Raw genomic sequence first — 14,850 nt, 5'->3', positions numbered from 1 at the left:
CTTATATAAGCAAACAACCAAGCGGCAAGGTTAATGACTGGTAAACACATCTCCATCACAGTTCTGAGGACCCAGGCTCAAATCCAACCTTGCCAGCATGTAGTTTGCATGTTCTCTCCCGGTTTCCTCCCATATCCCAAAAACATGCATGGTAGTTTGATTGAAGACTCTAAATTACCTATAGGTGTGCCTGTGAGTGCAAGTGTTGTTTTTGTTTCTGCGTGCCCTGCGACTGGCTGGGACCAATTCAGGCTGCACTCTCAGCATTCCCACGACCCTAGTGAAGATATGTAGTATGGAAAATGGCTGGATGGCAATTTTAAGTAAACTTTTTTGGAGGTTATGTTTGTTCAAAACCTTAGTTTTGTTTCATAATGGTGTTTCACATACAGTACAATGTATCTCCCTCTCCTGCTCGTTCCATTTCATGTGCCATTTGTTCCAAATTTCCTCTTCCTTTGCCAGTTAATTTCTGATCTCTCTCTCTCAGCCAGCATATGTCTGCCTGTCCGTCAGTGATTTCAATGATAACTACCTGTGCTGCAGACTTGATTGGCAGAAAAGGTGGTGGTACTTTTGTGAGTGGTTAGTGTAGTTCATCACTACTGTGAAGCCCGTGATATATTGCACCGCTTTTAAAAAAAAAAAAAAAAAAAAAGAAAAAAAAAAAAAAGCACCCCTGTATGTTTTCTATCATAACCTTTTCATTTGGCTAAAGTGTGGATCCGTTTGGAACTGTTTCCGAGTCCAAAAGATAGTGACCTGTTTAAAACGATGACACCACAATTGAGCGAGCCAGAGTGAGCTGTTTAACTCCTTAGCACACTAGCTACTTTGCTCATGGTTTAGCAAACGTAAGCTAACTTTCCATAAAATGTCCTCTTTGTTTGCATCTACGTAACGAAAGTCTTTCCGGCAGTGGCTCACTTCGTCGTGAGCAGTGTAGCAGGTGTTATCACAACAATGAAAATTTATTGAGTCTGGAAAAAAAAAGTCTTGTGTCCATTGATTTATGTAATTCTCGTTATTTATGTAATTGTACTTATTTAATAACCTGCCCTTAAGTCTTCCTCTGATTGGCTAGCACCAAGACAGGACTCCTACTTTTAGTGGATAATGATTTGCTGAAGCAATGTAGCAAATGACACATATGTAGGTAAGAGATGCTGTGCATCTGTGGTCGCAGATTCACCATGCTTTGTGAGTGAGTTTCTTTTGACTTGTCCCTTTCGGGGTCGCCACAGCGTGTCATCTCAGATGAACGCACATATGTTTGGCACAATTTTTACGCCGGATGCCCTTCCTGACGCAACCCTTCTCAGGGAGTGGAGGCCCCAGCGGGATACGAACCCACAACCCCTGGTTTACCAAACCAGTGCTCTGAACACTGTGCGTCCCGTTAATTTTTGTGCATCGAAGACACAGGACGCACATCAAACATCTCCGGAGACGTACCGTCAGACACTTTTTTTTTTCAGATTTATTCAAATATGCAAGGGATTGAAAACACAGTTAAATAACACTGAAAAATAAAGTTAAATATAAGTTCTGAGGACCTGGGTTAAAATCACTGCCCCGCCTGTGTGTAGTTTGCATGTTTTCCCCATGCCTGCGTGGTTTTTTTTACACATCCCAAAAACATAAAATTGCCCTTAGGTGTGATTGTGATTTTGACTGTTGTTTATCTCTATGTGCCCTGCAATTAGCTGGCAACCGGTTCAGGGTTAGAGTACCCCGCCTCCTGCCTGAAGATAGGTGGGATAGGCTCCAGTACTGCCGTGGCCCTTGAGGATATGTGGTTCAGAAAATGGATGGATGGATAAGTTAATAGATGTCGTGAAATAGTCCTCACAACACCCTTATACCTAAGTGTGCATAGGCATTTCAAAATTTCCAGTGAATGCAAAAATTACAGTCCAGAGCTTCAAGTGGAACGTCCACTTTCCATCGCATCGGACATATTTCAAATAAGCTGTCTGCTGTGGCCATTAGAATAAAAAAAGCTTTCTCCACATGTTGAGATCAATACATGTGTCAGTGGAGGTGCACTGGTGAGCAGTTATTAATGGGAATACTGAATTCTGCCATTTGTGCAGTAAAGCTAAAAGTCAGCCTTCTCTCAAAGCAAAGTGCAACATGTAACGTAACACACTCACCCCTGCAGTAAACACAGCAGCATTTCCGCTCTCCAACATCTCCTCAAGTTCTTCATCTGTTGTCGCCTTCCCAGCTGTAATTAACAGAAACTTAATTATGTGAAAAAAAACGCAAGTGTTAGGTTTCTTTGTGGATTTTTCACTCACTGATCTCAAGCTGTCTCTGAATACGTCCTTTACTCCGCTCCCTGAAGTCCACCTGGGCTTCATTATACTTTGTCATGACCTCCACAAACTTCCTCGACAGCACTGCATGCTGGGAGACACCAAAATTAAATGAGATGCTCTTAAAAAAAAAGGTATTGATGATGCCAACTCAGATGAAAAATTTGTTAACCTGTGATTTACGTATCCGCATGTCAGCTGACACCCTCTCCTGTTCTTCTGACTCCAGATTCCTCTCGATAGCTGCATAGAAATACAGCATAGGTTATTCATTCAAGATTGACTTAAAAGCATTTAGATATGGCGTCAATTAAATATTAATATTAAATAAAAAAACAAAATAAAATTTAAATCAAATCAAATCTGAATAGATAAGGATTGAGAAAACGAAACCTAAGTCACTGTAGTGTTCTTGTTTGTGTAAATATATTAAAATATGCAGCCTCACTCTTGAGTTTGTTTCTAGCGTTGTTTGCCATTTTCTTGATGTCATTGGTGATTGCCTCCAAGTTATCTTGTGTTTCTGAAAAGAAAAGACATTTATAACAAATTTAATTTGTTTACCTTCTAAACACAGTTTTCAAGCTACCCTCCATTTATTATTATTACAATATTTAACAAATGTGCTTTTGTTTGAGTTGAGAAAACTTAGTTTTCTCAGGGCAGAGTACACTCAACGGACACAACAGTCACAACTACTGTTTAATATCATCCAGTACAAAAGCTATGCATAAAATTATCATTTAAATAATAGAGGAAAACCCCCAGTTGTAATTGAAGTATTCAATTAAAATTGGTAGTGGAGTTGAAGTATACAGCATACTCTGCAACCCACTGCAGTGGAAGTTGACCCACATGTGGCAGCTTGGCAGATGTTATTGTCATGCCCTGGACAGGGCCATCAAAAAAAAAAAAAAACATTCCATGCAGAAGTACTTTAGGAAAGGCAAGCAGAAAGAAAGGGCATAATCATGAATTTATTATTGACCTAAAATAAAATATAAATGTCTTACGCTGATCTGACGTGGGAGCAGAGAGAATGACTGAGTAAAGCTTTTTGACTGCAGCCACATTCTCATCAATTTTGTCAATGCTGTTCCTGATTTCCTCAATCTGAAACATCCAAAGCAAGCCAGCTGTCAGCTAAAGCCTGAAAAAGTCAACTTGCACAGAAATATGAACTTTGAAAGCTCACATGGGAGAAAAACTCATCCATGAAGGCAGCGTTGTCCATAGCAATCTCCACTTCATCATCATCTTGATTGCATGTCTGAAGCAGCAAAAGCAGAACAGATGTCAGCATTTACATCTGAAAAGTGTGTGATGATTACTTCACTAATTAAAGAAGATGTTCCATGCAATACTTCCACACAATTGATACAGTTCCCCGGATTGTTTCACAGCCACAGGACTAGGAGGAAAAAGTAAGTTAACTCTTGGATTTAATAACTTGTTGACGCTTCTCTTGCAGCAATAACCTCAGCCAAATGTTTCCTGTCATTGCTGATCAGAAGAGCACAACTATCAGGATGAATTTGGACCATTCCTCTTCACAAACCCGTTGCAGTACACCAAGATTCCTGGGACGTCTGGTGTGAATAGCTCTCAAGGTCATGCCAACGCAATCAGGTTACAGGAAATGTTTCATGACTGTTATTGCTGCCAAAGGAAGGTTAAGCAGTTATTGAATCCAACTGTTCACTTACATGTTCCCAGTTGTACTGTGAATGTTTACATACAATTGAATGTGTTGTGACGGCCCGGTGAACGACTGGTTAGCACATCTGCTCACAGATCTGAGGATAGGGGTTCAAATTCGGCCTCGCGTGTGTGGAGTTTGCATCCCATGTTCAAAACAATACTGCAGTAAAATGTACATATTTCCCATTAATTCCGGATGTTTCCTCACAATGTAAATTAAGAACATGTAAATCAAATAAAAAATAATGCAATGCAAAATGTTTTACGATTCAAATGACGAAATCAATTAGATTACAAACCCAATTCCAATGAAGTTGAAGATGTTAATTTAAGCAACAGAAGTCAATGATTTCCAAACCGTGTTCAACCGATATTTAAGTACACTACAAAGACAAAATATTTAATGTTCTAATTGAACAATTGTTTTTAGCAAATAACCCTTAACTTGGAATTTTATAGTTGCAATCCATTCCAAAAAAAGCTGGGACAGGGGTCAAAAAAAGAAAGTTGAGGAATTCCCATCAAACACCTGTTTGGAACGTCCCACAGGTGAACAAGCTAATGGACCTTTCCGACTGCTGATCTTCAGCTCCGCCCCCTTTGCTACAGTTGTCATGCCCCACAATCTTCCAAAATGGCGACTGAACATAACAGGTTTGAATTGGATTGTCTATTGCATATTCCAGATAATATTGGGGTATGTTTTTTGCCAACGCGTCAGACTTGTCCAAGAGAGTTCTGCAGAAATGTCTCAAATATTTCACGCAAGGATATCTACACGGAAATAATATTTTGGACGGAGCAGGACACAATGTCAGAGTTACAGTGAAAGGTTGGCGATCGATGCAATAAAGTTCGACACCTCACAAACATTATATTGAAATCCAACAGGATAAAATTGTGGAATCGTACTGCGCATGTAAAGCAGGGTGAGTACTTTTGACTTGGAAAGATCACGAGTAATATCATTGTAGTCTTTAGTGGGTGTATTCATTTGACTTGGCTCATAGTCAAACCTGTTGCTCTGTCTTAAAAGTCCGATGTGATAGAAATAGGCAAATAGACATTTCTCTTGCATGACATCGCGCATTTACTTATCACGAACTCGACTCGTCGGCATAAAACATTACACACTCCATTCAGCAGGTGAGTGATACACAAACAAATTGAAAGCTGTTCTCCTGCAATCTATAAAGCACTGATAATAATTCAATCAAACTCAGAGAAGATACTTCTCCCTCACTTAACTTCGAACATACAGCCATGTGTTTGTTGATAATGCAGGCCATAAGCATTTCACGGAAACGATCGTTCCGTTACCGTGTCGTTACCCAGCCTGAGAAAACACAGAACCGAAAGTCCGTTTCCCCAGATCTCAGGGCTTACTTTTAATAAAATTTGCCCATGTGTGGAATGTAAAACAAGTTCAACGAAATACAACAATCTGTATAAAACGAACCTACATGAACCCCTTTATTTTTAATGATTAAAACGCCCAGCTTTGTCAGTGTGGTTTACAAACAGCACCGGTTTCCGCTTCTGCGCTACGCATGCGCAAGGTCGAGTTATTCATATCCGGGTCACTCAAACGCTAGTCAAACATGTCGGTTGCTAAGCGTAAAAGACAAAATGCTCATGCCTGCTAAGGCTTTATTCTGAAGTACATGTAAAAAACCAGTTCCCATGAGCATTATGAATGGGAACCGAAAAATCGTTTTCCACCATTTCCCAGGATAAAAATCAACAGAACCGAAAGATCGGTTACCATATTTGCCGAAATCCTCATGCCTTTAATGTTCACATTTAGTTATACGTACAGTCTTCCGCAAGTCTTAATCCATCGTAGACACTGTTATACGTACAGTCTCCGCAAGTCTTAATCCATCGTAGACACTTTGTCAACTGTGTTTTAGGCTTTAGAAAACGAATCAACCGGGCCCCTTGTAACCTGGCAGGATATCTTTCATCAGAATTGCACATTCCCAAAGCGCATTTGAGGACCATTTTGTTCGTAACATTAACTTTTCCAAGCGCACGCAACCGATAACCAGCATTGCTTGTGGGACATGACGAAAGGAGGCGCGGGCAAGCCAGGGGTTAAGACAATGCGGCTATCTGTTGGCTATTATTGTACGAGTGATTGACAGGTCGGAAAGGTCCATTGGGAACAGGTAGGTGCCATGATTGGGTATAGAGGAGCTTCCTTGAATTCACAAGTAAAGATGGGGCGAGGTTCAGCTCTTTGCGAACAAGTGTGTGACAAAATAGTCGAATTGTTTAAGGAGAATGCTCCTAAACGTACAATTGCAAAGAATTTAGGATTTCTTCATCTAAGGTCCATAATACCATCAAAAGGTTCAGAGAATCTAGATAAATCACTGCATGTAAGTGGCAAGGCCGAAAACCAACATTGAATGCCCGTGACCTTCAATCCCTCAGACGGCACTGCATCAAAAACTGACGTCAATGCGTAAAGGATATTACCACATGGGCTCAGGAACACTTCAGCAAACAAATGTCAGTAATTATAATTCGGTGCTACGTCCATAAGTTCAACTTTAAATCTCTACAACGCAAAGCAACAGCTATTTACCAACAACACCGAGAAATGCTGCCACCGTCTCTGGGGCTGAGCTCATCTAAGATAGACTGATGAAGTGGGAAAAGTATTTGTAGTCCAATGAATCTATATTTCACATTATTTTGCAAACTGTGGATGTTGTGTCCTGCGGTCTAAATAGGAAAAGAACCATCAGGATTGTTATGGACGCAAAGTTAAAAAAACAGCATCTGTAACGGTATTGGGCTGTGTGAGTGCCAATGGCATCGGTAACTTCCACATTTGTGAAGGCTCCATTAATGCTGAAAAGGTACATACAAGTTTTGGAGAAACAGATCCTGCCATCCAAGCAACGTCTTTTACCTAGACACCCCTGATTAATTCAGCAAGACAATGTTAAACCACATTCTGCATGTGGTACAACAAAGTGGGTTCGTAGTGAAAGAATGCGGGTACTAAACTGACCTGGCTACAGTCCAAACTTATCTCTCATTGAAAAAGTGTGCTCCCTTATTAGGTGTAAAATACGGCAACCGAGACCGCGGTCTATAGACTGTACATCTAGCGAGAATGGGAAAGAATTCCACCCCCAAGCTTCAACATTTAGTGTCTTCAGTTCCCAAACGTTTACTGAATGGTGTCCCAAACGTTTAGTGAATGGTGTGAAAAGAAAAGGTGATACAACACGGTGGTAAACATTACCCTGTCATAGCTTTTTTGGAAAGTGTTGCACCATAAAATTCTAAGTAAATGATTACTTACTAAAAACAGAGTTTATAAGTTTGAACAGTAAATAGCTTGTCTTTGTAGTGTATTCAATAACATATAGGTTGAAAGTGATTTGCAAATCATTGTGTTTTTATTTGTTTAACACAACATTGCAACTTCATTGGAACTTGGTTTGCATAACATTCTGGAGATCAGAACACAGGACTATTCAAGCCGGTGAGTACACAGTACGGGGTTAGAACATGGTGCCAGCTAATACAGCCTGGGGCTGCTAATAATGGTCCATCAGAACAAAGAATAACAACCTGAAACTCAGAATTGGACTAAACCAGGGGTGGGCAAAATTTTAGGGTCAGGGGGCATTGTCTTTTAAAATTTGATAGGCAGGCCAAGCCAGAACCAGTAACATGTAAATCAATAAATAATAGGTTTATTTTTACTAAGTTTTTTTTTTTTTTTTGCCAGTGCATTAAAGTCTGGTGTTAGTTTTGTTGTCGCAATTTTCAAAACATATCGGAGGTGTTCTTCACTCAACTGGGATGTGAAGTGTCCTTTGTTGGTGTTCATCACACAAAATCTGTTCACATACACATGTCGATCCAAACACCACCAGTATTCTCTCTGCCATTCTTTGGGTTTTGGGGGAAATTGTCTGCGCTTCAATAAAGCATAAAACTCATCCAATTTGAGAGCTGAACTTCTCTTTTTAAGACATATCACACTAGAGATCAGTTAGTTCCATCTGCAGCTGTTGTGGCGCTGTTTCAAGGTTTTGTGTGACTGAACCTTGGATGGCAGTTTGTCAGATAAAGGTGTTTTGCTGAGCCTGCGAACTTCATTTTTAATCGTTGAGCCATGGCCATCAGTTCCTGTGTTGATTGGCACCTAGCATAATCAACATGCTTGGAAGATAAGTGACTGCATTTGTTATTCTGTATTCATCTAAAACCGTAATGATTTCTAAACAAATTAGACATGCAGCCTTTGACCAGCCTTCAGTGAAAAAGTATTTAGTAGTCCATTCTATATTAAAATACTCAGTACCACTGTTGACACAGTTATCTAGAAAGAGTAAATGATTTTACTGCTTACAAGAGTTTAAAAGTCAGACACTTTACTGATTAAAATTAATCAAATTACGAAAAAAATACTTTTTAGTTAGTTTCAGCAGCTGCCAAAACATGACTTTAACTGTGTCCATTACTCGGTAACGTACGGCACAAGTTACAGTTACACCAACATGACCCAATGACATAAATTAGTGTCAAATCAGCAACATAATCCAGAATTGACATGACGCAGAACAGTAAGTACCTAAACATAAATAAGCACACTATTCTCATTACACGTCTCTAAAGACTCTTAACTGATCGATGGATGCCGAAGCATGTGCGCGCACACGCACACACGCGCACGATTTCCACTATCGTAATTTTGATAAAGAGTCAGAAAAGGTGACAACGTTATGCAACTGTTTGACTAGCAAAGCTCTGGGGGACTGGGGAAGGAGGGGAGAACCACACTCATGTCAGCCATCCACTGCGTCCAACTAGCTCACAGTCCGGTTTACAAAGGAGTTCAAAGTTCTTACTTTTAATTGTAAATATTATTTAAGTATTGCTAGTTTTTCTTTGAGACCGTCGTTAACCTCCCTGACCAATTTATGACTGCGTACCTTGGTATGACTCACAATGCATTGCGTACTTAAGTACGCAGTAAAACTATAATTTCTGCATAAATGAAAAAGTACACTTTTTATATAGAGAAAAAAAAGGGTGGCGATGTTGAAATTGTGCCTCTATGGTATTCCACTGTCACTGCACTGTAGACCCAACAATCACCGCCCAATCCCTTTCATTCTTTAACCCTAAAATCAGCAGGCTTTGTGAACAGTCAAATACAGTTGAATGGCTTGAGTGTGAGCTTTGGAACGAGCAGCAAAAAATTCCGACTTGCAGATGAAATATTGCTGATGCAAAAGTAGCTGCAGTTTGCCAAACCTCATGAGGAAAGTAATGCAACGGTTTAAGGTTCCACCTTTGGAATAATGCATTACCAGAATTACTGCTTAGCTCATCGTTGTAGAAGGTAGCAGAGCAAAAACAAGACAACCAGAGTCAAGTCAATGTAGTGTATCACTTTACCTACTGCAACCACTGGGCATTACAGCACTGGAGGAACCTCTCATCAAAAAAGGACAAGGTCAAATGAAAGTAGTCGTAATTTTGCAATTATTTGGGTGATTCTGTGCCAAACTTTGGCAGCCGAGATTGATGCTCACTGGGCCGTGGGGGAGTGTCTGTGGTGGTGTGTCGGGGGGAGGGTCTGTGTGGGTGGGTGGGGAGGGGGGGGAGGGAGAGACGGAGAGAGAGAGAGGAGAGAGAGAGAGAGAGAGAGAGAGCGAGAGAGAGAGAGAGGAGAGAGAGAGAGAGAGAGAGGAGAGAGAGAGAGAGAGAGAGAGAGAGAGAAGAGAGAGAGAGAGAGAGAGAGAGCGAGAGAGAGAGAGAGAGCGAGAGAGAGCGAGAGAGAGAGAGAGAGAGAGAGAGGAGAGAGAGAGAGAGAGAGAGAGAGAAGAGAGAGAGAGAGAGTCTCTCTCTCTCTCTCTCTCTCCTCTCTCTCTCTCTATCTCTCTCTCTCTCTTCTCTCTCTCTCTCTCTCTCTCTTCTCTCTCTCTCTCTCTCTCTGCCACACCAGCAGTGGTACATAAGGAGGATGGGGAGCCGGGCCACGCTGCTTTTAGGGATATGTTCAAAGCCGCCGCGGTACGCGATGAACACTGTCGAGACGAGGCTGAGTGAGACATAGTTGGCTTTGCGACGCACACATCGACACATTTCATATGCGGATCTTTTGTGACGTTATGATAACAGGTCCACGTAATCAGTCTCTCTGATTACGTGGACCTGTTATTTGTAACCCACGAAATTCTCGTCCTCTGCACCCGTGCAATCCATTTTTCAGAACGAACAGGGTCTCTTTCAAACTTATGAAGGGTAAGTCTATTCTCCCGAGTGTTCAAGCAATGTCCAGCAATTCAATGAGCCGGCATTTTGGCTAACACGAAGGAACAACGAGCTACCTTCCCGGAGGTAAAACTAATGGAAACAAACGAATCCATGAGGGGGCGCTGCTGTCCTTTACGTCACTTCCTGCGTCTTCTCGAAAACAAATCCCTGAGAGGATTTTCATGGCGGGAGTTACAAAAAGCTGTATATGTCAAAATCATGTTTTGTGGTGAAAAAAACACATGGGAGCATATTGGCTGGGGGTTTTTCATTAATTGACCCCTCCGTACAGGGCACTTAACCACGCCTCCTGAAGTGACGTCACGCCACGTGCGCTGACGTGAGACAAACAGTAAAAATAGGAAATACAATACAATACATTCTGAACTGAGACAGACTCCATGCTTCTGATTTCGTTCAAATCAACGATATATTATAGATTCTAAATACAATACATTCTTAACTGAGAGAGACGCCATGCTTCTGATTTCATTCAATCATTCACATGTAGCAATGTTATGGTAGTGGAGAACCTCTCATTCATTTATACGAGACGTGTATTAAAAATCAAATATAGGGCATATCTTCGTGCAAACACAGTCTGGTTAAGCTTCGGCCGCAAGCCGGCAAGAAAGCGACACGTTTGTGCAGTCCGATCATCGCTAAATATCGCTCAACAAAGAATAAGTGTGTCAATCGTTCACATGTAGCAATGTTATGCTAGCGAAGAACGTCTCATTCATTTATACGAGATGTGTATTAAAAATCAAATATAGGGCATATCTTCGTGCAAACACAGTCTGGTTAAGCTTCGGCCGCGATCCGGCAGGAAAGGAGCAAAAACGGGCTTTGGTTTATGCAGATCTCTGGCCTCTGATTGGTCAGTGACGCGGATTGCGCAATATCCACGGAGGGGTCAATTATACTGGCTTGTTAGCATGATAATTTCTCTTTGACCTTTAAGGAATTCTTGTATGAAAGCAAGAAAACTTTTATATGGGGAACAAAAGCATTTTTGTGAAAAAAAAACAGTTACTACAGCACAATGAGGTACTTTACGCCACAAAAACAGTGAAATGGGAGGGGCTAAAATGTGGTAACCATGACCACAAATTTGTTCTGCTGAGTACATTGAGAGAGTGCCTCACATTAATCAATATCTCGCTTTGCTTGCATCTCTGGTTAAGAACCTAATTCGTTCCATGACCCCCTTTGTCACCCAAAACAATCATGGCGTAATGTAACGTTTCTTATTGAAGTGAATGGAAATTCAATTAATTTATTCAACCCCCCCCAAAATTAAGTTATATTTACCTTTTTGTTTTGTATAGTTAACAATAAATATGAAATACAGAAAAGAGTGGAGAAATCCAATGTGTTAAATAATTGAAGCACTAACATTATCATGACAACAGTTTATTGGTGATTAACTTAAACATAGGAAAAAAAGGGGAGGGGCACTACAGATGCTTAATTAAGCTGAGCAGTGAGCACGTTTTATCAACAAAAAAAAAAAAAAAAGTGTCAACATTTTAAGTCGGATTGCATGATGGCACCTTTATCGAAAAAGTTTCATGCAAGGATTTCGCACCTACTCTCATGTTTATCCAAAAAGGATGTGGTGCTGCTGGTCACATCTGGATTGGCTAATGTGTGAATACATGCATGGTGAGTTATTTCCACATGAATATGCCAATATTGACAGTTTATTGTCTTAAAGAAGGTATAATTCAAATAGCTGAAAATTGTTTGCCAGAGGTCATAAAATGTAGTAATCTTATCACAATCATAAACATTATTGGATTTGTGATTAGGCGTGAAAAATAAAAAATAAAAAAAATTAAAAAAGCTTGTGGTTCCAATTTCCTGACGGACCCTAAAATTTTTTATACCATGTAACAAATATGTCAGGGGCAAATGTGCTCATGCCCCACCCGCAGCTGTGGAAGGACAGAGTTAAGTCGGGTGTTTGACAGCAGCCACGGCGGGCAGCGGCGTGGCTGTTTGCCGCTTCCTTGTGCACTCTGTTGCATGAGGAAGTGCCCTGACTATGTTGTGTATTTAAGCAGCCACTCACATTTGAAAAATGACCAGGTGTGGTCAGTCATGCCAGCAGATATAAAGTTACGGGTGTGGTCCACCAGTCATGCCCGCAGATATAAAGTTGCGGGTGTGATTAGGGATGGAATCTAAAGACTATAAAATAACTTACTGAATTGTTATACATGAGTATGTTGTTGTTACCTAATACCATAACCATAATTCATTTACACTGCACAGACTGAGACAGACATTTTTAAAGCCCAAGTGTCATCCCTATAAACATTCTAAAATAGATATTGAAATGAAAAGTACATAACATTATTCACTTCAATGTCTATACAAAAAAATAAATATGAGCGGAGAGCACATCATACATGCGCAAAGTTGCGGAAGTGTCATTCGAAATCCAAGTGATCGCCATATTGGCTGCATCTACTGCCTGTGACATCATCATTAGCCATTGAAAAAATGCTGTGGCCCCTACAATGGGACACGCCCCTTCAAACACAGAAGCTCTTTTTGAAGAAGGGAATATCACACAACCGAGTGAAGTGACCGGTTTTTTATATCTTATTGTTTCGAGCTATATTTAGATTATATGCGGATCACTTCTAACTAACAAGAGACTCCCAGAGAGTATGTATGAGCCAGCCCAGCCTAAGCCCTGCTCGTCCACGAGCCACTGCTTTGGCTGCGGCTCGTCTGCCCACCTACTATGGGACACGGAAGCTGTTTTCAAAGAAGAGATCTCACAATTGAGTGAAGTGTCCGAGCCATATTTAGATATGCGGATCACGGCCAATCCACCTCCGCGCGGCCAAAGCAGTGAATGGCGGGCACATCGACACAATTAGTACCTCTGTGACTTACGGACGCGGCTCTTTTTGTTACGTTCTGAACGGATTACGTCCTCTCCCCGAACTATTGTTTTTTTTTTTAGTAGCTCTATACACACCTACCTGTCATTTGGAACCTTCAAAACTCTCGTCCTTTGTACCCGTGCAATCCATTTTTCCACGACGAACCGGGTCTCTTGGAAACTTATGAAGGGTAAATCCATCCTCCCGAGTGTTCGAGCAATATCCAGCAATGCAACGAGCCGGCATTTTGGCTAACACGAAGGAACATGCGCTAGCTTCCTGCAGGTAAAGCTTGAGTGGGCTACTGCCCTGTACATCAATTCCTGCTTCTTAAAAACAAATCCCTCGAGAGGATTTTAATGGCAGGATTTACAAAAACTCATACAAAAACGAATGGCTCATACTGGCTGCTGTTTTTTCATTAATAACATACTAAAAATCATGCATTTCATGACAGTGGCCCTTTAGAGAGGTCAATAGACATTCAATTTCAAAACTAAATAATTCGTATAATCAAATATTTTATTTCATCATGATCTATTGTTATAATCTCGTGTAATTTACAGCGCTATCTATTGTCAATCCTTTGATGAAAGCTAGCAGTGGATTATAAAGCATGGCGAGGCGAAAGGTTTTCAACTTCAAGATAACGCGGTACCACGGGGAAAATGATATGGACAGATTTGTCCAACATTATAACTTACATCAAGTCAAAGTAAATCACAATCTCATACTACATACATATTTAGATACTGAAACATTACCTGTGTTATATGCCAGAAATGTTTTCAACGTCTCTAAGGGGTGCCCAGATCCCCTCCCCAAGATCTACTTTTCAAGCAGCCAGCCGTATTGGCCACACTTGAATCAAGCGACGAGGTGGATGATAGGCTAATGTCTTTTTTTTTGGGAGGCACGCTGTCACACTATTAACCAAAACTGCCTCGCGATCGACGCATTGAGCACCCCTGGTGTAACTGAGTTTCCTTAGACATGGCTCATTATGTTGATAACTTTTGATGTAATTGCGCTCGCAGTACTTGAAGCAGCTCGGAATATGTGCTTTTGGCATCACTTCCGGACATGCTCTGTGCGGTTAACTTGCATTTTCGGTTTCCGGGTGAATACTGATTGATTGTTTCGGAGCAGGCTTGTTTACTTAATAACGTTTATGAAATAAACGTGTAAATTAACATCAGGACTACACAAGCTAAGCGACATCTTTCAATATCTATTTTTTGTACTTGTAACAAATTTTACGTGTGTGATTTTTCAAAGGTGAGTGGCTGATTTAAGCCTTGTTTTTCATGCTACTTGTTGCCAGATCATTGTGTGTATATCCATGTCTTCACGAACGTCAGATAGCCTGAACTGCCTCGTCCCATGACATGTCGTTATGCATGTGAGAGCATAAATTTACGATGACAAGAAAATGGTGGCACCATGTACTGGAGACAGAGGAAAACTATTTTGTAAAAAAAATAAAATTAAATTAAAACCTACCTATCGACCCTAATTCTACGATGTAGGAAATCGGAACCACAACAACTTTTGGGGGGGGCCTTATAGTCGTGTATTGATTTGGAGCTTCCGCCTACAACACATTTTTGTCTTACACCACGAAGGAGACA

At 40.8% G+C, this 14,850-nt stretch overlaps 1 protein-coding gene across 4 annotated transcripts in view; it reads right to left on the bottom strand.

Annotated features, from left to right (window-relative positions):
* Positions 1 to 14,850, bottom strand: part of stx3b (syntaxin 3b) — a 39,015-nt gene that overhangs the window by 14,422 nt on the left and 9,743 nt on the right. For all 4 annotated transcript variants that reach the window (XR_009797016.1, XM_061834042.1, XM_061834040.1 and 1 more), the window contains exons 2-7: positions 3,517 to 3,591; positions 3,335 to 3,434; positions 2,770 to 2,844; positions 2,494 to 2,564; positions 2,304 to 2,412; positions 2,157 to 2,230 (exon numbers count right to left, since the gene is read on the bottom strand). Coding sequence is in view for 3 of the 4 variants with exons in the window: in XM_061834042.1 (XP_061690026.1) it covers positions 2,157 to 2,230; positions 2,304 to 2,412; positions 2,494 to 2,564; positions 2,770 to 2,844; positions 3,335 to 3,434; positions 3,517 to 3,591 (504 nt within the window). In the remaining variant the exon portion in view is untranslated. The remainder of the gene's footprint in view (positions 1 to 2,156; positions 2,231 to 2,303; positions 2,413 to 2,493; positions 2,565 to 2,769; positions 2,845 to 3,334; positions 3,435 to 3,516; positions 3,592 to 14,850) is intronic.

The sequence above is a fragment of the Syngnathoides biaculeatus genome, chromosome 11 (assembly GCF_019802595.1).
Source record: "Syngnathoides biaculeatus isolate LvHL_M chromosome 11, ASM1980259v1, whole genome shotgun sequence".
Taxonomy (NCBI): domain Eukaryota; kingdom Metazoa; phylum Chordata; class Actinopteri; order Syngnathiformes; family Syngnathidae; genus Syngnathoides; species Syngnathoides biaculeatus.
Note: the sequence above shows the minus strand (reverse complement) of the source record. Positions and strands in the feature narration are given on the sequence as shown.